Below are 25,746 nucleotides of genomic sequence, written 5' to 3'. Positions count from 1 at the left end.
TGTCGATCAATGTAGTCAAGTTAAGTCTACACCAAACGTCCGTCCATTAATATTAGATCAGTCTGCATTAAATGTAAGTCAGTCATTTGTACAAAGTGAAAGTTCAGTGCCAGTAATGACACACATGCGTTCTGAACCAGTAGTAACCAACGTAAACTCTATGCCAGTTGTGACAAGCGTAAGTTCCACAACTCTTAATCCATCAGCTATAACATGTGTACCTCAGAATGTAAACACTGCTAATGTTACAGGACAATATATTCAAATTGAAGATCTTACGAAATCTCTCGCCGAACAAGTGAGTCTTAGTTGGCTGCTGCCACCCAAACCATCAGTCTTTTTTGGCGATCCTTTAAAATTTCCTGCGTGGAAATCATCATTTCAAACTCTTATTGAGCAACAAAAAATTCCGACGTTTGAGCGTATACATTACTTGCGAAAGTATGTCGGAGATTCAGTGCGAGAGGTAATTGAAAACTTTCTAATATTGTCTACTGAAGACGCTTACGATGATGCAAAGGAACTTCTTGAGAAGAGATTTGGTGATCCGTTTATTATCAGCAATGCATTCCGTGATAGACTCGATAATTTGCCGAAAGTACCGTCTAGAGACAATTTTGCTCTAAGAAAATTTTCCGACTTTCTAAAACAGATGTTGTCTGCGATGAAAACAATGGGAACATTGAACGCGTTAAACGACAATAGAGAAAATCGAAAACTCTTGTCAAAACTACCTGATTGGATTGTAACACGATAGTCCATAATCGCTGCGAAACACAAAGAAGATAAGCTTGAATTTCTTTCATTTCAATCGTTTGTAGATTTTGTAGAAAAAGAAGCAATCATAGCAAATGACCCGGTAACGTCGATACAATCGGTCAGATCAGAAACCACAAATAGCACTAGTGACAAATTTAAGACAAATTGATTTCAGCATGGTAAATATGATAATCAGCGTAGAAATGTTCTTGCGACAGAAACTTCGCGAGTGCCTGATAAAAACAATAACGGTTACAACAAGGATCTAATATGTACATTTTGTAAGAAAACTGGTCATTTCATAGATTCATGTTATTAGTTTCTTAAGAAGTCAGTGAACGAGAGAGAGAACTTTGCGAAAGAAAATGGACTTTGTTTTGGTTGTCTTGGGTACGGACATATATCGAAGAAATGTCAAAAACGTAAAAAGTGTGAGGTATGTTCAAGGTTTCATCCGACGTCTTTACAAGGTGACTTTCAAAAACCGATTATTTACGTCAACAAGGATAAACCATTGGAAACTGGCACTGTGGAAAATTATAAGTCACAGACCGGAGCCGTATTCATGAACAATACACAAGCAAGTTGCAAAAGTTCTATGATTATGCCTGTTTATGTGTCGCATTCAGACGATCCCGAGAATGAAAGACTTGTTTATGCTTTACTAGACACACAGTCCGACACTGCTTTTGTTTTAGATGAAACACGCCGTGCGTCAAGACTCCTTGGAACAGATGTTAATCTCTCACTTTATACAATGCATGCAGAAAATTATATAGTTGACAGTCGTAAAATAAAAGGTCTATTAGTAAGAGGATTTAACAGTGAAGTTAGAATACCGCTTCCACAGGTATTTTTACACGTGACATCATGCCAGCAAACCGATCTCATATTCCTACAGCTGAAATGGCACGTCGATGGTCATATTTAGAACACCTTGCCGAAAAGTTGATGCCCATCAGAGATTGTGAGTTTGGACTATTGATTGGTTACAATTATCCTCCTAGCCTTGCACTTATTTCGCGTGAGGTCATACCTTCAATTGATAATGAACCGTATGGACAGAAAACCGATTTAGGATGGGGAATCGTTGGTATAGTTGATCCCTTGCAAATAGACAACTGCGACTCGATAGGATTTAGTCACCGTACTCTTGCTCTTGAGGTCGTCTTCAGAGGGATAAAACCTATCCTATACATTACTTTACAAGCATGAATGAATTTATCGAAAAGGGTTATATAGAAAAAGTTGAATCGTCTGAAAAGGATAACGATGGTCATGTATGGTATATACCTCATCATGGGGTATACCATACCCAAAAACCTGACAAGGTGAGTGTTGTATTTGACTGTAGTGCTAGATATCAAGGTCATTCTTTGAATGATCATTTGTTACAAGGACCTGACCTAACGAACACTCTTATTGGAGTACTGTGTAGATTTCGGAAAGAACAAGTCGCAGTGATTTGTGATATAGAACAAATGTTTCTTCAGTTCAACGTAAATAAAGATAATAAGACTATTTAAGATTTTTGAGGTGGAAAGACGACGATCTTCACGAAGATCCTATAGAATATCGTATGAACGTTAATTTATTCGGCCCCGCTTCTTCTCCTGGTTGTACCAACTTTGGTCTGCAAAGATTTGCTGACGATTACGAAGATGAGTTTGGATCAGATATTTCAGACTTTTTTCGAAATGATTTCTACGTAGATGACGGTTTAAAGTCTGTTGCGTCCGTCGATGATGCTGTAAGCTTAGTCAAACGAAGCCAGGATATGTGTAACAAAGGAGGTTTAAGATTGCATAAGTTTAAGTCTAACTCAAAAGACGTTTTAAATCTAATACCAATCGATGATAGAGCAAAAGATCTAAAGAACTTAGATTTATTAAATGACAAACTGACGATTACGAAGACTCTAGGCATACAATGGTGTATGGAATCCGATTCTTTTCAATTTTGCATTGAACTTACTAACAAACCACTCACGAGACTAAGAATACTTTCAACGTTAAGTTCCGTGTATGATCCCTTGGGATTTCTTTCTCCTTTCGTACTTCTGGGAAAACAGAATGTTGTAGCGATCAAATTGATTGGGACAAACCACCTCTGAAACTTTGATACAAAGATGGCAACAGTGGCGAAATGACATACAGAATCTAGCGCAACTAGGAATTCAGCGATGTGTAAAACCGAAAGACTTTGGAAATATAACAGTATGCGAACTTCATAATTTTTCTGATGCTAGCACTTTAGGTTATGGACAATGCTCGTATCTCCGATTAATCGATGAAAATGGACTTATTCATTGTACACTTCTAATGGGAAAAGCCAGAGTTACTCCACGTCGTTTATTAATAATTCCTCGTTTGGAATTGTCAGCCGCTCTAGTATCAGTCAGAATAAGTCAACTTCTGAAACACGAACCTTACTGAGTGGTTTTGGACTGATAGCAATATCGTTCTCGGTTATATTGCGAACGATAACCGAAGATTTCATATATTTGTAGCAAATCGAGTGCAACAGATTAGAGAACACTCTAGTCCAACACAGTGGAAGTATGTAGACACGAAGGAAAACCCTGCAGATGTAGCCTCACGAGGGGCAAGCGCAAATGATTTGATGAAGAACTCAAATTGGTTTACCGGACCGAAATTTGTATGGACACTCCAATCTTTCGACGCAGATGCGAATAAACCCGATTTGACACTTAATGACCCTGAAATATGGATAGTGAAAGCATTTTCTACTAAGATGAATGTTATTGAATGTGCGTCTATGATTGAACGCTTGCAGTATTTTTCTAATTGGAATCACGCAAAGCGAGCCGTTAGCATTTGCTTAAAACTAAAGGACACACTTAGATCACAGAATAAGAGTAAAAACAATTCACATGTGAGTACATTGTGCGTAAACGACATGCAACGTGCAGAGATTGAAATTATTCAACAATTGCAAGCATCGTCATTTAACGAAGAAATAGCTGTTTTACAGTCGATTGGTGTAGGTAAAACCTATGAGGATAGACATTCAACCCGAATTCGAAATATTCAATTGAAACGAACTTCATCATTATACAAGTAAGGCCCGTTTCTCGATTCGGATAGAATCATTAGAGTTGGTGGTCGTATTCGACGAGCCGAGTTTAGCTTAGCAGTTAAAAATCCAGTGATCATTCCGAGACATTCACACTTAACAGAACTAATCATACGACATTTCCACGAGAAAGCCGAACACCAAGGAAGAGGCATGACAATAAATGAAATACGTGCGAACGGATTTTGTATAATTAGTTGTAGTACTGCCGTCTCTAAATATCTAGCAACAAGTGTTATTTGTAGAAAACATAGAAGCAATACTCAAGAACAAAAAATTGCTGACTTACCGATTGACAGGCTTAATCCGGTCCCGCATTCACTTATAGCGGAGTTGATTTATTTGGACCGTGATACACTAAAGAAGGACGTAAAGAACTTAAACGCTTTGGTGTCTTGTTTACGTGTCTATCATGCCGAGGAGTACATATAGAGACAGCAAGTTCACTCGATACAAGTTCATTCATAAATGCGTTGCGTAGATTTATAGCAATACGTGGCCCTCTAAGACATCTAAGGTCAGATAGAGGAACCAATTTTGTAGATGGTCCGAGACCACCATTGTCGTCCCTTGATTTTCGTTGTTCACAAATATAGTCCCTAGTGTTGACAGTGGGTTACTTGCCATTAATTTTTATACCCCTTCCAAATTTATTTCCCCATGTTCACTGCCTCAAATTGCAAGAAGGGGGTTGAAATTACACTGTAAAAAAATTTGGGTCCAGAATTTTAAAGGAAAGTAGTGATTTGGTCCAGCTGAAAAAGGTTGAAAATGAGCACTTCGGAAGCTGTCAAAAGATTTCAAGACGCCCTAAACATAAAATTGGCCATATTTTGAGTTAGAGGCGATGAAGTTTTCTATAAATTTGATATAATTTGTCCCAAAAGTAGTACAACACACTGTAAAAGTTTCTTTGAGAAAGCGCAGGTGGGATTTTTTTTATTTTCATTTATGTTCTAAAAGAAATGCACTACGAATTAATTGTGTTCTCGGACCAGATGCGGAACGAGAATTGCGAGAAGCTTATTCAGAAATGGACGATAAAAGTATAAGACAATTTCTTTCGAATGAAGGGTTTGATTTGTAGAACTCCATATGAATGTCCCATCTGCCAGTCATATGGGTGGAGTTTGGTAACGCCAAATCCGGTCATTTAGAAATGTTCTTGCGTCACTAATTGATCAATCTGGTACACAATTGGACGATGAATCTTTGAGAACTTTTATACGCGAAGCCGCAGCAATTGTGAACAGCCGTCCTTAAACTCTTGACAATTTGAATGATCCCTTATCAGAGGAACCCCTAACGCCAAATCATATACTTACGATGAAGTCAAAGATTATTCTTCCTCCGCCTGGACGATTTCAAAGAAGTGATATTTACTCTCAAAAACGCTGGAGGCGAGTTCAGTTCTTAGCAAACGAGTTTTGGAATAGATGGAAAAAGAAGTATTTGTCTAATCTGCAATCTAGAAAGAAATAGACTGCTCAGAGACGAAATTTGCAAGTCGACGATATAGTAAGGATCAAAGATGAACAAGACGTGCGAAATCAGTGGCATCTTGGGAAGATCAACACAGCACACGTAGAGGATGATGGACTTGTTAGAAAAGTGCGGGTTACGATCGGTGCTTAAATTGACAATAGCAGAAGGAGGAATTCACCTCTTCAGGAATTAGATAGGCCGATTTAAAAACTAGTGTAAGTATTAGAAGTAGCTATAGGGGAAACCGATGAAGTCCCCACCGAGGAGCTTAATAACATTTAGTATGCGATGTCGAGTAATGGTAGTATAGTGGTTATAAGACTATGATATTTTGAAAAAATTTAACATTAATTTTGGGGAGCCATGTTACCGTTGTACATTGATTAGGAGTAAGATACATATTACGATTAGAAACTAATCAGTAAATTGTCGTTTTTTTCCCCGATACATAAGATTCTCGTGAACGAAGCAGGATTCTATGAACACAAATTTTGACGTGTTAATGGCCCAAAGAGTTCTTACGTAAACCTGCGTAACAACGTTTACTAGATCATGAACTTTGCATAATGTTAGACAACTGGGTGAATGTATGCGATGCACTGTATGTTTATTTGACAATTACGACATGAATAAAGTTACAGAACTTTCAGTGTATTTTCTTTGCGACGCCCACAGCTACATTTTCGTTTTTCTCAAAAAATAACCCAAACTGATTTATCGTAAGAATTGATGACAAATGCGACTATGCATTGTACATATAGGACAAAGAGGCATAATAATTAATTTATTATTAAAATATTGTGGAAGGTAGGAAATGATTTGAGGACTACACCAGAGTATGGGCTCAACAAGAAGAAGTTAAAATTGACACTTTGTCAGAATGGGCAAAACAATGAGGTTTCTGATAAAACGTCGACAGGAGGTACTATTTGATTTGATGGAAAGGAGTTGTGCTATTTTTTACCTAATTGGTTGTTGTTATCTATTTTAGCCTCAGATTGGTTGTTGATTTCTAGTCTAGTTTACCTGATTGATTGTCGTTTTTTAGCCTCTTAAATTTGAAAAAAAAGAGCAAGACGTGAGTTGTTAGTAAATAAAAAGGGAAAAGGGAAAGAATGAGCAACTTGGTTGTTGTTTTCTAGCCTAGTTTACTTAATATGTTGTTAATTTAATTTGGATGTTGTTGATTTCCAGACTAGTTTACCTAATTGGTTGTTGTTTTCTAGCCTAGTTTAGTCTACCTGATTTTTGTTGATTTCTAGACTAATTTTACCCGATTGGTTGTTGTTATCTAGTTTAGCCTCAGATTGGTTGTTGATTTCTAGTCTACTTCACCTGATTGACTGGTTGTTGTTATCGAGTCTAGCCCAGATTGATTTTGTTTTCTACTTTAGTTTACCGGATTAGTAGTCACATTCTTGTCTATATTTTATGTTTTAAATTAATTTCAAAATTGAATTCGTAAAAATGTATTATTACAAAGCTCTTTTCAATAAAATTAGTTAATCAATGGTGAACATTATTAGAAGTGATTTCGAGTTACTAAATACTATATTTTATATCAATATTTGATCTAGATGAGGACAGTTTTGTTTTCGAAATCAATTAAAAGGATTTTATGGAGAAACACCCAGTCTCTCGCATTAGTTTTTTGGCTCTTGTGAATGTGTTTACTGTAATTAAAAGACCACACAATTTCATTTATGTACAAAAATCCGTAGTGAAATGTTTATATTGTCTTGAAAGCAATACCAGCGGGGTATCCATATGAGTCGCATTGCGTATTTTGTCCATAAATCCAAAGACCAAACCGTACCCCTCTCGCATGTTCCATGTAGTGATTTCCAACAGTTACTGGTAAGCTAAACGTACTATAGTATTCTGCTCCGTCATGTATATTATAAGCACTTCTGATTGTTATCAGTTCACTATCGAGAGATAACCCATCCAAGGCATCGGAAATAACAGTGACGCTTATATAACTTGTAAGATTGTCTGGAACTACAAAGTGATAGTTAGAGAGATACTGATTACGTCCTTGTATAGTCATCATAAAAACAGTTCTACGGGGAGTAATTTCATGTGCAGAGAGCATGACCAAAACATTGTTATTGGCGTGCACATATGAAACTTTTTTATGGACAAATTCAAAGTGTTCTTGTCCATGGATTAATATATCTGTTACTTGTTTATCATTTATCACTCTCAAAGTAGTAGTTTCCGTGCAAAATATCCTCACAGAGCTATTTGGTCTTGTTTCTATTTCTGGTATGATGTATGTGTGATCTAGCTGGTTAATAGGTAACACGGTCTCCAATAGCTCATTACAGCCTGAACCTCCTACTATTGATGTACATGCACTGCTACTCAACACAGACACTGGTTTGGAGGTTGATACCATTGTCCCAGATAAGTCAGATGTATGTGACAGCTTTAAGGAGTAGTGTTTATTGATAAGTACAGTGATATTATCGTTATTGCTGTAGGAAACGCCCATGTACGTAAGTGGTTCTTTTTCCATTTTCAGATTTATCTGAATCTTGTTATTGTCATAGATCGATGAGATCGTGATAGAACTTTCTGAAGCCTTGAAAGAAGGAAAGATGTAGCGAGTTGATAAATACTGTAATGGGATTGCCATATAACCTTCTGTGAAACCAGCTCCATTGCTCATCTGTATACCGTACATTACCTGTGGAATTCGAGAATATATTTCGGCGCCATTTTGTGATAATCCTTTTGGCATAACGACGTTCGCTGGTAACTGATATACATAGTTATCACGTGATATTGTGATGGACTTATTAATGTTGTCAGCAAATGTGAATTGAGATAGCGATCCCTTGTTTCTTGTGTTAATTAGTAAGTACTGTGTCTTTACTTGACTAGGCTCTGTTAAGGTTATTATGAACGCTGAGCCTGCAGAACCTAAAAATTAAAAGACCGAGAATAAATCGTCTTTTGTTTACATTAGAAGGCAAAAAAAGATACAAATTAACATGTTAGTTAGTAAAAAACTGGATTTTGGAGATAATTGTATTGTATTTATAGCTAGCTTAGTCTTCGTACAAAAGATTTTACGGTCGCAAATTGAGTTTTACCTAGCAATATACTTAAAATACAATTATCTCGATTCTAAATACCCCATATGAAAATAATTTCCATTCTAGTTAATATTTAAAAAAGTTCGCGAAACTTATAATTCGTCTTTGTCATATAAAAAATATGATATTACATAAATGCTCTCGATGTTTAACGTTCACACAAGATGTATTTATACTTTTCTCACGCTTCTGAATAGATTTAACGTATTGATCTATTAATGTTTTTGGTGGAAAAAAACTTCAAGTCTTCGAAGGCCAATGGTACCGACTTTAAAACCATTGAACCTCCATATGCCGCATTCGTTTCTTTGTATTACAATTTCATAACAACTTCCGATTCCTGACACCGATTTTACACATGATTAAGCATCTGAATGATTTAATTTGTAAATTAGGATTGAAAAACAATCACTATCGTAAATATGTACCCTTTTATTTATGTAAATTATAAGATTTCATTTCATCTACATGAACGTCATTTGTTTACTTGTAACCGGATGTTTTTACTGTAGATATTTGTAGTACGCATGCGTGAATTTGGTATCGGACAACTCGCCCTGTGTATATGTTCTCCCTTGGTCTGTTCGTCCTGAGTTCTTTCGCCCGTATATTACAGCCGCCATATGTTCATTCTCTTTACTCTTATCAAGGACGTTTTATAATACTTTCTTGCATTTATTAAATTTCTCGCTACATTGAAGACCTGTTGGTGACCTTCTGCTGTTGTTTTTTTTTTCTATGGTCGGGTTGTTGTCTCTTTGGCACATTCCCCATTTCCATTCTCAATTTTATTATAAAATATTAATATTAAGGGTATCGTTAAAAAAACTCTAAAACACGATTTATTGAAAATCATCTGTTCCTTGTAAGATAATCGTGTTAAGCTAATCAAATTCTGTGTTTCTCATGATCATTTAATAAGCCAATCAAAAACGTTTTCTCTGAAGATTATTCTAACATGCTAGATTTTGAACTTGTGTTGTTTTCTCTAGTTGTAAAATCGTGAAAATAGCATGAATTTTCATCTGCAAGCAGGTTCTTACACAGCTTAAGGATAACAGCATGGCTGATTGACAAAATTCAATGATGCAGTTCTACCATAAAGATAATAAATAGTATTTTTTTGACAAATTTTTTAATCCTTGCTTGTTGTAACATATTTTATTTTTTTTATTCAATTAAATCATTTAAAGGACAATGTACTATTCTTTTTTCACAAAGACCAACAAACAGGTTGGGAACCCCCACCCCCTCCATCCATTATGAGTGGTGTCCTTTAAATGAGGGACTGTCCCTAAAACAAGAGGTCATTTTACTGTTGAAAAAAAGAAAGATTTTTTTAAAGATTTTTAACTCAAAAGCGGGAAAATTCATTATATTTTGAACAACTTTTCTAAATGAGGGGTCAAATTAATGAGGAAGATATAAGTTTAGAAACACCACAAAATTCTTTTGACATGTTTTGACCATTTTTATACTTGATAGATGCATAGTTCTTGGGGAAAAGTTTCATCAAATAATATGAATATAAAGGTGCTCATTTTTTACAGTGGGTTGTAATGTACTTCCAATGAGGGTTACCCCTCATTTGGAGTGTTGTTCCAACCTGTTAAAGGTCCATCTTTGTGCATTATTGGAAATTTCAACAAGCGTCTAATATTCTTACACAAGAAAATAAACCCTCAGTCAGGTCTGCTAGCTACATGTTCATCTTTTCTACCGATTTAATAACTAGAATCATGCAAAACAGACTCAGGAAACAGGCATGTAAGTTCATCATACAAATATGACACTTTTTCTAGACAATCCAGATCTTGCAAAATACTTCGCTAAAAATTGTAACCTTTAAAATTGTTGTCGCGCACTACAAACTCCCATGGGAACTTTCAAAAGTTGGCGAGTATGTAACAAGTCTTACTATTTTTATGCCCCATTTATGGGCATTATTTTTTCTGGTCTGTCCGTCTGTCCTGCTTCAGGTTAAAGTTTATGGCCGAGGTAGTTTTTGATGAAGTTGAAATCCAATCAACTTGAAACTTAGTACACATGTGTTCCTTATGATATGATCCTTCTAATTTTACTGCCAAACTAAAGATTTTACCTAATTTTCACAGTCGACTGAACATAAAAAATGATTGTACGGATGGTAAATCCATGTACTTATGACACATTCTTGTTTGAAGAAAACTCCCCAAGGATGACTGGGGAATAGAAATATGGTCACTTGGTCTTCATCCGACCGGCAGTAAAACGCTTGCCGAAGTGGGGCGTCCGTTTAACTGTGCGGGATGTATCAAGTTCGCAGTCACGTCCGGTCAGATTTGGGACGTTAAATCCGATGCCTCGTGTAAGGAGAGTGCCACGCTCTTTGCACGTTAAGAACCCTTGCAACAACTCTTTGAGGGGTCCGTAGGTGACCTGTTGCAAGGCAAAATGTCTGTCCCTATCCAATATACCCTCATTTTCTAGTGGCAGTCGAAATTTCCCCGACCATCATCCCAGATGGCCTCTATTATGACAAGACCTACCTATAGTATTTATTGTGAACTTGTTCTCGTCCTGAATATGCATGAAATATTTGCCACTGGACGTTAAGCAACCAACAATCAATCAATCAATGTTTGAAGAAGAAAAAAATACGTCATAACGATAATGGAACAAAGCAGGCTGGGTTAGTGGGGCTTCTTTTATGTTAATTCAAGTTACCTTTTATTCGCCTTCTTCCACCGCAGAGCTATCAGCTCTTTGATTTTAAGATATAAGGAAAAACGCAAAAACAAAATGTAAAAGTCGTCATCAAACAGCAACTACGGATTTCTCTTATGATTTACATATTTGTAGATATTATCGTGCTGATCAAATTTGCTCTTCTGTTATAGTTTTAAGATAATAGGCAACTCGACAAACATTGGTAACAATCGTCATATTAATGGGAAGTAACTTCAATGAAGAGTCGTCTGCCACGTTGGCTTGTGTCTAGATATAGCCTTGCTGATCATTTTTGGAATTTTAGTTTCTCTATAAAAAGTGAGGATGGATTTGGTGCATGTGCCAAAGAAGTCCGGCCGATCGGTGAAAAAATAATGAGGAAAGCACCAAATTTTGCATGATGGTACATTTTTGTGTACTGAGCAATATTAGCTATGGACCCATCCTCAACATTTAATATGGCTGCTTATTTCAAGATGGCCGCCATACATTCTAAAATATTTTCCAGTATTGCACACAAACCACAATGGATTTGATGCTAGAAGCACAACTTTCAACATATTTGAATGATTTGGTTTACTGGTATGGATTTTGTTTTGGTAAATCTTTGAATTTCAAAATGGCCACCTTGAAAATTTAGCAAATATTCATTATTGAGAATTGACATTAATTTATTCATTTTTTAAAGTAAAGTGTCACTTAGCCTTTGTTCCAGTTCTGTCCTTTTGGCTTGTTATTTCATATCCAGAGTAGTAGCTTTCATTAAAAGCTGCAGTATTAGCTTTCATTACAAGTTGCAATATTTGTTTGGTCTTGGGTCACACATAAAGTTGTGTTTTGAGATTTATCTGCCGTAAGGTATTATTCAATGCCTATTTTATTTCTTTGGTTGCAATATTTTGCAATTTGAGATATCACACTGTGATTTGAGATATGTATAAACACATATCAGTGAAATGGCAGGAATTGAGGATAACAAGCAGGCGCGTAACTACGTTTACGTCAAAACGCCCGGGCTTACACTTGAATTTTGATAAATAAAAAAAATGTTTTAAATAAAATAAAATAAAAAGAACTGGTTAAAAGCACATAGGCCTTGTCATTCTTTCTTCAATGGGTTGTAATTGCGAATAACAGAGAAGAAATTTACTTCTCAACCAAATGGTATCAGATTATATACTTGTTCTGTCAAAGTCTGAATCTATTGTGAATTCTACTATCTTTCCTTTTATTTAAAACAATTCATTATCTGCAGAGATTCGATATGTGGTTTGCATTTGTGTCGAGTCTGTGACATACGATAGTGACCCTAAATTTGGTCGGTGCCGTCAATATTTGGTTAGGTATGTTAGTAAGTTTTCGTGAAAATTCACGGAAGTTTGAATGTCTAAACTATTTATGTTCAAAAGAGTATCCAGAGCATAATGATGAAATGTATACATTGTATGATGCTTACAAGTGGTATTTGCTAAACTAACCGGTTCAGAGTTAAAAAAAAATCCAGATAAGTTAACTAAGGGTATTTTTTTTACCTTTCAACCGGTATTTTTCGCAAATTCGTAAGCATGATATATTTGCTTAATTCCACCGAATGCTCTTTGATTTTTCCCATCTGCTACAATGTATCAGATTTGCTAGCAAATAAAGTAGATGTCACGAATGAAATTCCCTAATGACAAATACACCGACAGAGAAAACAAAATCTATATAAATAGAACATTTTTGTAAACAATACCATTTCTCTCATCCAGTGAAAATACGGCATTATTACATAAAGGGGTTAAAGGTTGTTGCACATCAGTTACTTCATCGAACTTTATGAAATTTTAGCAACAGCTTTTTATGATTTTATGTCTGAAACAAGGTTTTGAAAGTAAATTGTTTTCCTTCATTTTTTAGTATCATACTGACAAACGGACTTATCTTTATGCAAGAAACAGACGGTCTGGAATTCTTTACATGATAAATTTATATACCTATAGATTGCCATGAAATTTGGGCAGAAGTTGATATTGCAGATCAAGAACAAATATATAAAGAAAATGTTGATTTTTATTTAAATCCTGTAATGAACTGATAAATAAATTCATGTTTTGAGGGAAGAAATCCCAGGCGAGAACCAGGGTTTCACAGAATCCTTTAGGAATTTTGATATTGTACCTAAACATCTCTAAAAATTAATCCTTTCATGTTCATTAACGAAATTTGCACATAAAAAGGTGTTTTTGTCTATTGATTCCTTTACCCCACGGATCATTTTAAACATATTTCTAAAGTAACTGGTTTGGACTTTTTCTAAAATCAATGACCATAAGATTCAAATTTAACACAGCCAATAAATTAAACATAAATACTACCATTTTCTATGTTCAGCGGGCCGTTTAATTGGGGAAAAACTCTAATTTGGCATTACGATTAGAAAGATCATATCATAGGGAACATGAATTCTTGGTTTCAAGTTAATTGGAGCTTAACTTTAGCAAAAACTACCTTGACCCAAAAACTTTAACCTGAAGCGGGACAAATGGACAAACGGACGCACAGACCTAATTATAATACAACATAATACCCCTAGGTTGGTCATAAAAATACACCATGTGGATTCTAAAGTATATTACTATTAATGAGTTTCTAATAGAGAAATGGTATCTCATTCTCGATAACTCGTTAGCTTTTAAACCCACTACCAGCCGTTGCATTTACCTGGACCCACTTGGGGTCCTAAGACCTCTCGCTGAGATTAGGGTGTACACGTTAAAAATTACCTAACTATGCAACTGACAAGGACAAGAATATTGAAATGGTAGAAACTGGATCACTTCGAGATATGGAGAAACCAACTGCTGAAGACAAATTAACAGAGGACAACTCGGAAATCACTATTCAACTATTGTACCAAGAATTTTTAGCAGATATAGGAAATATGATGCTCAAAGAACAGCTGAGATTGACCTCAGAATAAAACATAGCGAAGTTCTAATTGACAGAATAAGTGTTGGTCTCCTAACGATGCAAGCTGAACATACAGAGGCAATGAATATTAATAATGAACAAATGGAAGCAATATATCAGCAACTTCAGCAGAGACACAACAATTCAAACAAAGACCAGAAACAAATGGGCATTCAATACAGCGAGAAAATCCCAGCTTGCCCCTGAATATAAACTAGTTCAGTGATAATGGAAGTCACACTAAACTCCAAAATATATATAAAAACAACTAGAAGTCCGAGTCCGATGTCAAAATAAGAAACAAAAGAAACTAAACAAAATGACTATGCCAGCTCCAGACCTCAATTAAACTGATTGAAATATTATGTCTTCACCATAAGAATATCAAACACAATCCCTCCCGTTAGGGGTTTAGTATCATACCATCATTAAATATATGAAAAGAAAATAACCCGTATTATGCCAACAACTGGTTTTAGAATAAATATGTTTATTTCCGATGTAAAGACCCTATATAAAGTGAATCAAAATTAAAGCCAAAATATGCCATCTTTAATGACCTGACAAAAGTATCGAAACTGTATCCCTTCTAAATAGGTCTGTTTAAAGGATATATTACTATAAGTTTTCTAAATAATAAGCAAACATGTACAAAAAATGTATATTTGAAAAAGACAGTAATTATATCTCAACATTTTAAACATTATTGTCGCTGTCAGATTTTATCTATTTTTTTTGTAGCCTTATCACTCCTATGTTATATAATTAGCCAGGTCGTCTATGCTCGTTATCGGGCATGGTCATTGGGCAGCTTTGTTGGTAAAACTAAATGCCCAATGATGACTTTGACCAAATGACCGGGCAAAAACGGTGCAAGACAAGACAAGACAAGACATGCATGTCAGACGACGATGATGCACAACGACGCACGGCAGATGACGATGACGCACAAAGACGGACTACGGATGTCATATCTCGCCCTTTGGCAGCAACATAGTCAGCAAATTACGATCAACAAAATAATAATAAGTTTAAGTGACCATCTCAGTGATCAGCTACCTAATGGTGTCATTGCCTTTGAATGACAACTTTTATCCATTTTTGCGGGGAGGGGGAGTTACTGACTTTCCTTTCGGGTATAATTGTGCCAACAGCACTTGCCAAATCATTCCCTGTTCTAACCAGAAAACATTGAAAAACATGCCCTGTTCCGGACAGGAATATTGCAAAGCATACCCTGTTCTAGACAAGCTCAGAAAATGTATACACTGTTCTAGACCGTATGAAATAGATGCTGTTCTAGACCAGGGTTTTTCAACAGTTAAATAAGTGATCCTGCACTAAACAAATACTTTAATCTAAAAAAAAAAAACCTGTTCTGACCAGCAGGCCATGAGAAAGCGACCCTGTTATAACCAGCAAGACATTGAACTCATGGTATGTAAGTGACGATTTTTTTTAAAATTAATTCCTTATATTTCTACACAATTTCTATACCCATTTCATTGTCGATGACGCAAGAAGACAGTTGACAAACACCATGACAACAGTACATTCCAAATGCACATTCGATTCGTGAATTACATGGACTGTATATTTGTTTTTCTAAAAAAAAAAAAAAGGTGAACATGTTATAACAATAAGCACTTCTGTTTTAGTGATACTTCAAATGAAAACAAATGATACAGCAACCTAAATGAAAGAGACATAAGACACACGTATCTAAACATTTTTGAAATCAGCACTCGAAGAATTACGTATGTCAGCAATTGTCAGCTTAGACTCTTAAAAGTTAACAAGTAATGCATGGAATAGTGGTTTTGTCCTAGATGTACATAGGTTTTAGTTATATCATTAAAAAACTACAATACAGTTGCTAGTTCAATGTAATTAAAGGGACTAAATCAAGATTACAATATTGAATATGAGTTTTTGTATGTGTATTTTTAATATAATGAAAGCGGTATATTGATGTATTACTTTCAGTTTGGTTCAATTTTGTCTAAATACAATCACAACCGTATATAATTGCATGCAAATTAATAACGCAACTCACTTGAATCCGTACACCAGCAGCCTGTAATTTTACCCCCTTACCGTGTTCAATTATTCAAAAGAATAGAATGTCAATATCAAAAGTGTATCAAAAGAGGGACGTAAGATACCAGAGGGACAGTCAAACTTATAGATCGAAAATAAACTGACAACGCCAAGACTTAAAATGAAAAAAGACAACAGACAAACAATTATAGTACACATGACACAACATAGAAAATTAAAGAATAAGCACCACGAACCCCACCAAAAACTAGGGGTGATACCAGGTGCTCCGGAAGGGTAAGCAAATCCTGCTCCACAGAAGCCACCAGGAAAAAACATTCCATTGTCACTGATTCGTCTCACAAAAATTATTCACATACAGGTAAAATGATAATAAGTGTGTTTTTATAATTCTTAACATGAAATGAAACAGACCTGGGCAAATCGTCATAAACAATTGCAATGTCTATTCATATCTATATTTGTATCATGTCATATAAGACCGTCGGTAGTCTTTGAATATAATATCGATGGTAAATTATATAGCATCTGGTATACAGTACCTACGTAATGCTGATTCATTAAACAGAGTTTATGTATTGTTAGTTGTTTCTTTTTGAACTTATTGTTCTTAAGATATAAAATTTGGTATGTTATCAATGAAATATGGTAATTTCCGTCAAATCTTTGATCATAAATTTGACAGCTTATGCCTCTCTAAGAAATAATTTCATTAAACAAACTAGTGTGAGTCTATATAATACTTACTTGTGATACAGAAGGTTCCATTCCAGTAGTAATCCTCACAGCATACACATGTGTTGTCTTTACATTGGAGAGTGTCTCCACATTCATGGATCAATCTACAAGTTTCATTCTGGATTTTTCCTGTACAATGATAGCAAATAATAACTAGAGGCTCACCTTGATCTATGTGCATATCATAAAAGAAGGACACAGATGAATTCATGACAAAATTGTGTCTTCGTGATGTGTTTGTAGATCTTACCTTACTGAATATTCTTGCTGCTCACAATTATCTCTATCTTATGAACCTTAAAATCTTTTGTAAAAATTTTCAAAATTTACAATTTTTTTTTTTTTTTTTTTTTTTAAATTGACTATAAAGGGCAATAACTCCTTAAGAGGTCAATTGACCATTTTGAATATGTTCACTTATTTATTTGTTATACTTTGCTGTACATTATTGCTGTTTACAGTTTATCTCTATCTATAATAATAGTCAAGATAATAACCAAAAACTGCAAAATTTCCTTAACATTACCAATTCAGGGGCAGCAACCCAACAACAGGTTGTCCGATTCATCTGCAAATTTCAGGGCAGATAGATCTTGACCTGTTAAACAATTTTATCCATTGTCAGATTTGCTCGAAATGATTTCGTTTCAGAGATATAAGCCAAAATCTACATTTTACCCCTTTGTTCTATTTTTAGCCATGGCGGCCATCTTGATTGGTTGGCCGAGTCACTGGACACATTTAAAAACTAGATATCCCAATGATGATTGTGGCCAAGTTTAGTTAAATTTGGCCCAGCAGTTTCAGAGGAGAAGATTTTTGTAAAAGTTAACGACGACGACGAACGACGGACGCCAAGTGATGAGAAAAGCGCACTTGGCCCTTTGAGCTGGGTGACCTTATACATAGTTCTTATTTTTTTTCATTTTGATTTTCCACTTTTTAATTGTAACTAAAATAAATTTTAAAAAAAATTAACGATATATCTAATTGCTTATTTTATTATTAAGCTTCATGGAATCTGATTTAAATGTGATACAAATGCTAACTAGAAAATTACGTAGACTTGTCTATTTAGACTGAATTATTCGAAGATTTCGACAGAAGGTTGTGGTTCGGTGGTATCCGTTGTTTGATTGTCTTTTATTGGACTTGTCAATATAGATCAGGCGGTTGGTTTTCATTTATATTTTTTTTGCATTTCGTTGTGTGGGGTTATACTTTTTCATATATCTGCTATAGGTTTTGATCATGCCCATACAGTGATCTATAGTTAGCATATTTGTCTGTCTGTCTTGTTGGAACATGTATAGTTGACTTATTTGTAATTCAATCATGCAACAGTTCCTAAATTTTCTATTCATTTTTTTTTTCGCAAGTTGCCATGTGTCCAAACAAACAAACTGAAATGTCCATGATGAAGGTTTCAAGTATGTATCTAGTTCGATAATCTTTGTTTCAATTTTTTTACAATTATTTGAGGATATCATCGATAATAATTCGATTTTTAGAACACAGTATTTGAACGAACAAACTGCCAAAATTGGGTTGATGGATCTCATTTCTATACAACAATTTTGGGTTCTATTGGAAAACATGCGTTGCATTCGTACGAATAAGATTCAAGGGACATACTAATTATCAAAGGTACCAGGATTATAATAGCATTATGATTCATTTTTAGAAAAATAAGCGGTCAGCATTTGAATGAATTGAAAACATACTGTAACTATCACATTCCGTTTGAAACAAATTTATATGGAAACAATTTTTATATGATTTGCATATAAGGGAATATGTTGATATGATTGGTCGAGAAAACTTTCGGTAGTTGATATTGACGACGACGACGACGTTGACCGAACTTCTTTTCGAAACCAATGAAAACAAGATGGTGGCGATAATAACAACGACGTAAACAAACTTAATTTTCACTGCACGTCAATCGTTCAATAAAATAATACACAAACACATTCGTTTGAATAATAATACGAGTTTTTGCAGTTTACTTTTTATCAGATAGCAAATTTCGTTGAGTACATATTTTGGCGTTAACCAACAAATATATTCATGCGCAAAGCCTATTCAGTGACATAAATATACAATTTGTGATAGAGGTAACGAGTATGGAAACAGATATTCCCTATCTCCAATTTGAAAGAATTATAATACAAAATGTACCTAAATGTTCGCCTTGTATTATACTTACGCAAAGCACAAGATGATCCGTTCCAGTAATCCGATGATGGGCATTGGCAGTATCCACGAGCACAACTAAGTGTCGGCTGACATTCAAAGTGTAGAGAACATCTCTCATTCAATAATTTTCCTTGGAAAAGAAAACAGATAAAGTTAGGTATTAGATTAGTGTAATCACAACAGGGTTTGAAATAGAACGTAAATCGATAAGTCCTAATTATAAACATATGCATATTTCAGGAAAGATTTCCGGATGAACTTAAATTAACAATATTTACATATGTATGTATTGAAAGTATATGGAAAATGGAAATAAAATTAAAATTAATTTTTACTTGCAACACATGTGTGACCGTTCCAATAGTCTTTTTCTGGACATATACACGAGTTTTCTGTACAAAGAAGAGATTCCATACATTCTGAAGATGATTTGCAATATTGTTTCGTTCCTTTTCCTGTAACAAAACATATTAATGATCTATCACATTTCTAAATTTGAATGATAAAAGGAAATCATATAAATGATAATATAAAAAAAGGAACAGCGTTTCCATGGGGAAAAAAAGCATATTGCATTTTCTGGAAAATTTGGTATGAGTCTTTTATAGATGAACCGCGTGTCTGGCGTATAACATTTTAATACAGGTCGATGCCACTGCTGATGGAGGTGTCCTCCCTGAGGGTATCAACAGCCCAGTAGTCATAAAATTTTGTGTTTACATAAATCATCATTGATAAGTTTATAATTTTGAATAAACTGTTAAACAACATACTTAGGATTTTCTACCCCAGAAGGAGATTACCTTAGCTCTATTTGTCAAAACCGTTTGGAAGTTTTGGTTCTAAATGGCCGCCATTTCGTACTTTATTTTGCCTATTTCGTTTTTTATATTCGGTCATTATTTGTAAGTCCATTTAGATGAAACACGCGTCTAACATATAAATTATAATTCTGGTATCTATGATGAGTTCATTCATCACCCTATTATTCATAAAGATAGCCTTAATAAACTCACAACTTAACTACTCAGAGTGAAAAACCTGCATAGTACAGCTATCAACAGGATGCCAACTATTGACCAAGGAAATAACCCGCGCATTATTTAGAGAGAAAGGTCAAAATGTAATCGCCTTCACAGGATACGAGCTTAGCTTTTAGTTTGGTATTACTGCTCAAAATGAAGTCATTGTGATTGTACATGCTTTATTTAAAAGTAAAAAGGTAAACTTCTCACAAACCGTCCTTGAAATATAAATTTTAACCTATCAAAAAGCATTAACAATTATATCCTTGTTAATGATAGACAGTTTTCTTTTCCAATAGTCAAATATTTTTTTTGCTTAATGATGGAAATCCAGATAGCGTTCTGGTAGGTTATATATATTTTATTCAAGATTTGCCGCTTTTTGTTGTTTAAACGAATATTTCCAAGAAAATGAGGATGGGCATAATATGTTGTATTTGCAAATTTCACTTTCAGTATTTCATATGCAGAAGGAAAGATAATAAAACTGAATTAGACATATATGTTTGGAATCATATTACCTGAAATGAAACATCTATTGAAAGGAACAGTTTACAAAAAGTATTGTCCGTCATAACCGTAAACTTATAATAGTTATTATTTATTTAATGGTTTAATGCTTGTGTTGCCTTGTTTCGAGGACAGTTATGCAATGCTAGAAATATATTAAATGAATATCTGCTCATGCAACTTCACAAATTAGAAATACAAATCATATTAACATGTCGGTGCATTATTTCTAATATCAAATCAGGCTAAGTAAGAGACGATCTTGTGTAGATTACACATGTTCATTAAAAAAGATAATTTTGAATACAACTTGAGACTAGAGCTACCTTTTAATGTACTCTGAGATACAGTGTAAAACCCCATGGCAAGTGTATAAAGCTAAACAAGTTTATAATGTACTTACTCGTAAGACAGTTTGATCCGTTCCAGTAAAGTTCCTTGCAACATTGACATTTGAAGTCGGTACATATCAATTTTCTTCTACAATCAAACGATGTTTCGCATGCTGCATAAATGTCAAGTCCTCCTAAAACATATGCTTTCGACTTTACTAATTACATATTACAACAAAACTGTACTGATCAATGTATAAATAAGTAGTTTTTACTTCTTGTCATAATAAAATATATTGGCAACAATAATAAAAAATACTGTGTACTGACCAGGGTTCTAGAGTTAACCCGATTATGATCAACACTTATTTATTTGTGAGGTGTTCTGAGATTGACTGTTGTTTCTCTTTTGAATCATTTGATATTGATTATGTCGTTGACCGCTTTATTCGAATGATTTTTCACAAAGTCCATATTGTATTTGTATCCGAGTCATACTAAAAAAAACTTATGTGTTTCCTCGGGTAGACTTTTGGTTGAATGAACTCTGTATACGCTTAAAAATCCTGCATCTTTTTAAATATTGGACAATCCTCAAGCAATCATACTAGGCTCGAAACGGGAGTAATAGCTCGATGAAGCTCGCATTACACCTGTTTCTTAATCATGTACAATTACATATAAAAAAAAACTTAAGATTTATTGTTTATACATTCAAAACTATGATAGTAATATTTTACCTGCTTCAGTTGGTATTGATTCATTCCTGTTGTCATCGGAAGAAAATATTGATAACGATGAACTCTCAATGTTGCATACCATTAACGCTAACGTCAACACAGACAGGAACATCCTACCTTATCTTTGGTAAGTTTACGTATACTTTTAAATCGATTTACAATGGTATTTATACACATTCACTTGAAACTCCAATTAATACTCTTAATTTAAGTGCATAACTATATTTCATGAAGTATACGATTCCGGTGAAATCGTTCAAATGTGAATGTCTTCTTTTAAATCAGGAAGTAAGGTTCTGATATGAACAACCATCCGCCAGAGTCTAAATGACGTGTACTAGACTTATATGTACAACCATCCGCCAGAGTCTAAATGACATGAATTAGACTGATATCTACAATCATCCGCCAGAGTCTAAATGACGTGTATTAGACTGATATGTACAACCATCCGCCAGAGTCTAAATGACGTGTATTAGACTGATATGTACAACCATCCGCCAGAGTCTAAATGATGTGTATTAGACTGATATGTACAACCATCCGCCAGAGTCTAAATGATGTGTATTAGACTTGTATGTACAACCATCCGCCAGAGTCTAAATGACGTGTATTAGACTTGTATGTACAACCATCCGCCAGAATCTAAATGACTTGAATTAGAGTGAAATGTACAACCATCCGCCAGAGTCTAAATGACGTGTATTAGACTGATATCTACAACCATCCGCCAGAGTCTAAATGACGTGTATTAGACTGATATGTACAACCATCCGCCAGAGTTGTTACAGGGAATTTGTGAAATCAGTGATTTTGTAAAATCGCTGAAATTTCAGGGAATTTGTAAAATCACTGAACTGATTAGTGATTTTATAAAATCCCTGATTTTGACTAGTGATTTTACAAAACTCATGAAATAATTAAAATATTTTTTACAGATTCACTGTTTAAAACAGGGAATTTGTAAAATACATTCATTCATTTTTATTTAGAATTTCTGTGAAAAAAGACTACAACAGTAACACTCAATAAGTTTGAGGTTTATCTAGTCTTTATTTTAATATAAAGGGAGCGGTTTTCATGCACAAAACAACTGACATACTGTAGAACAATGGCTCAGGCACAAATGTCTTGAAATCAAGAGCAAACATACATACAAAAGTTACTTAAAACAATTGAGGTAAAATTAAAGTGCAACATATGGAACCAGGAAAAATATGATAAACATTTTTGAATATTTTGTCAATGAGCCACAGAAAGAAGACAGCACAGGCTCTTATCACTACCGTGTTTGAAAGAAAGTTACTGTTTATTATAGTTTTTTTGTATAATTACTGTAGAAAATAAAACCAATTATATCAATTTTTTTAAATCAAATATAAAAACTGAACATTAGGTTGATTGCTGTCATTAGAGAAGAAAAACACATATATAAAGTATAAGAAATTGAGTGGGTCAGGGTATGTGATCCAGTGGCAAATATTACATGCATATCAGATCAAGAGCATTTTATTGCTGCATGACAATTGATATATAAAAAGCAAATAAGTGTTGTATTATTAATTTGCTGCCTACAAAATAACATTTATATTCATAAAATAATAATAAAAAAAAGACAACAGAAAATATTGGTAATAATACTTTGTTTTGTACTTGCATGTTTATGAATAGGTTAATCTGACTAAGCAAAAATAAACAAAGTTTTACCTACTTTGGTCATTTATCAGACATATGTATTCTATCACAAAGTGGTATAACTTTGAATAAATTTCTAAAATTTCTCAACTCTTTTAATCCAAATAAAGTCAATATTTTGTTGATAAATGAAGGTATGAAGTTCTTCAATGTGGAGATTTGAAAAAATTGTTAAAAACGATATTCATCAGATGAAGATGTTTTAAAAATATTATTTATGTTTTGATTTATTAAACAAATATATTTCTAAATCATTAGTGATCATTCATTTGGTCTATCTTTATATTAAGAAAAACACATTTCTAATAGCATGTTATACTTTATTGTAATCAGGGATTTTACAAAATCCCTAGCTCTACTTTCAGTGATTTTGTAAAATCCCTAACAATTTCAGGGATTTTACAAAACCACTGAAACTGTTAGTGATTTTACACAATCACTGATTAGTCCAGTGATTTTACCACATCCCTGATTTTACAAATTCCCTGTAACATATAGACTGATATGTACATCCGCCAGAGTCTAAATGACGTGTACGACTAATATGTACAACCATCAGCTAAATTCTAAATGACATGAATTAGACTGATATGTACAACCATCCTCCAGAGTCTAAATGACGTGTATAGACTGATATGTACATCCGCCAGAGTCTAAAGGACGTGTATTAGACTGATATGTACAACCATCCGCCAGAGTCTAAATGACGTGTATTAGACTGTTATGTACCACCATCCGCCAGAGTCTTAATAACGTGTATAAGACTGATATGTACAACCATCCGCCAGAGTCTAAATGACGTGTATTAGACTGATATGTACATCCGCCAGAGTCTAAATGACGCGTATTAGACTGATTTGTACAACTATCCGCCATAGTCTAAATGACCTGTATTAGATAGATATGTAAAACCATCCATTGGAGTCTAAATGACGTGAATAAGATTGATATGTACAAGCATCCGCCAGAGTCTAAATGACGTGTATTAGACTGATATTTACAACCATCCGCCAGAGTCTAAATGACGTGTATTAGACTGATATGTACAACCATCCGCCAGAGTCTTAATGACGTGTATTAGACTTGTATGTACAACAATCCTCCAGAGTCTAAATGACGTGTATTAGACTGATATGTACATCCGCCAGAGTCTAAATGACGTGTATTAGACTGATATGTACAACCATCCGCCAGAGTCTAAATGACGTGTATTAGACTTGTATGTACAACCATCTGGCAGAGTCTAAATGACGTGTGTTAGACTGATATGTACAACCATCCGCCAGAGTCTGAATGACGTGTACTAGACTAATATGTACAACCATCAGCTAGATTCTAAATGACATGAATTAGACTGATATGTACAACCATCCTCCAGAGTCTAAATGACGTGTATAGACTGATATGTACATCCGCCAGAGTCTAAAGGACGTGTATTAGACTGATATGTACAACCATCCGCCAGAGTCTAAATGACGTGTATTAGACTGTTATGTACCACCATCCGCCAGAGTCTTAATAACGTGTATAAGACTGATATGTACAACCATCCGCCAGAGTCTAAATGACGTGTATTAGACTGATATGTACATCCGCCAGAGTCTAAATGACGCGTATTAGACTGATTTGTACAACTATCCGCCATAGTCTAAATGACCTGTATTAGATAGATATGTAAAACCATCCATTGGAGTCTAAATGACGTGAATAAGATTGATATGTACAAGCATCCGCCAGAGTCTAAATGACGTGTATTAGACTGATATGTACAACCATCCGCCAGAGTCTTAATGACGTGTATTAGACTTGTATGTACAACAATCCTCCAGAGTCTAAATGACGTGTATTAGACTGATATGTACATCCGCCAGAGTCTAAATGACGTGTATTAGACTGATATGTACAACCATCCGCCAGAGTCTAAATGACGTGTATTAGACTTGTATGTACAACCATCCGGCAGAGTCTAAATGACGTGTGTTAGACTGATATGTACAACCATCCGCCAGAGTCTGAATGACGTGAATTAGACTGATATGTACAACCATCCGCCAGAGTCTAAATGACGTGAATTGGACTTATACGTACAACCATCCGCCAGAGTCTAAATGACGTGAATTAGACTGATATTTACAACCATCCGCCAGAGTCTAAATGACGTGTATTAGACTGATATGTACAACCATCCGCCAGAGTCCTAATGACGTGTGTTAGACTGATATGTACAACCATCCTCCAGAGTCTAAATGACGTGTATTAGACTGATATGTACATCCGCCAGAGTCTAAATGAGGGGTATTAGACAACCATGTGTTATCAGCTTTTAAAAATGATAAATATA

The 25,746-nt window shown here is 34.7% G+C and overlaps 1 protein-coding gene across 1 annotated transcript; it reads right to left on the bottom strand.

The window, feature by feature from the left end:
* Window positions 1-5,922: 5,922 nt before the first annotated feature.
* LOC143082246 (uncharacterized) lies at window positions 5,923-21,848 on the bottom strand. The gene is made up of 7 exons (XM_076257839.1): window positions 21,711-21,848; window positions 21,042-21,164; window positions 19,439-19,558; window positions 19,114-19,233; window positions 16,914-17,033; window positions 15,603-15,710; window positions 5,923-8,268 (listed from the first exon to the last, which is right to left on the bottom strand). The coding sequence occupies exons 1-7, from the start codon at window positions 21,820-21,822 to the stop codon at window positions 7,070-7,072; spliced, it is 1,902 nt and encodes a 633-aa protein (XP_076113954.1). The 5' UTR covers window positions 21,823-21,848; the 3' UTR covers window positions 5,923-7,069.
* Between the last annotated feature and the right edge of the window lie 3,898 nt (window positions 21,849-25,746).

Source organism: Mytilus galloprovincialis, chromosome 7 (genome assembly GCF_965363235.1).
Source record: "Mytilus galloprovincialis chromosome 7, xbMytGall1.hap1.1, whole genome shotgun sequence".
NCBI lineage: Eukaryota > Metazoa > Mollusca > Bivalvia > Mytilida > Mytilidae > Mytilus > Mytilus galloprovincialis.
This window is presented reverse-complemented; position numbering and strand designations above follow the sequence as displayed.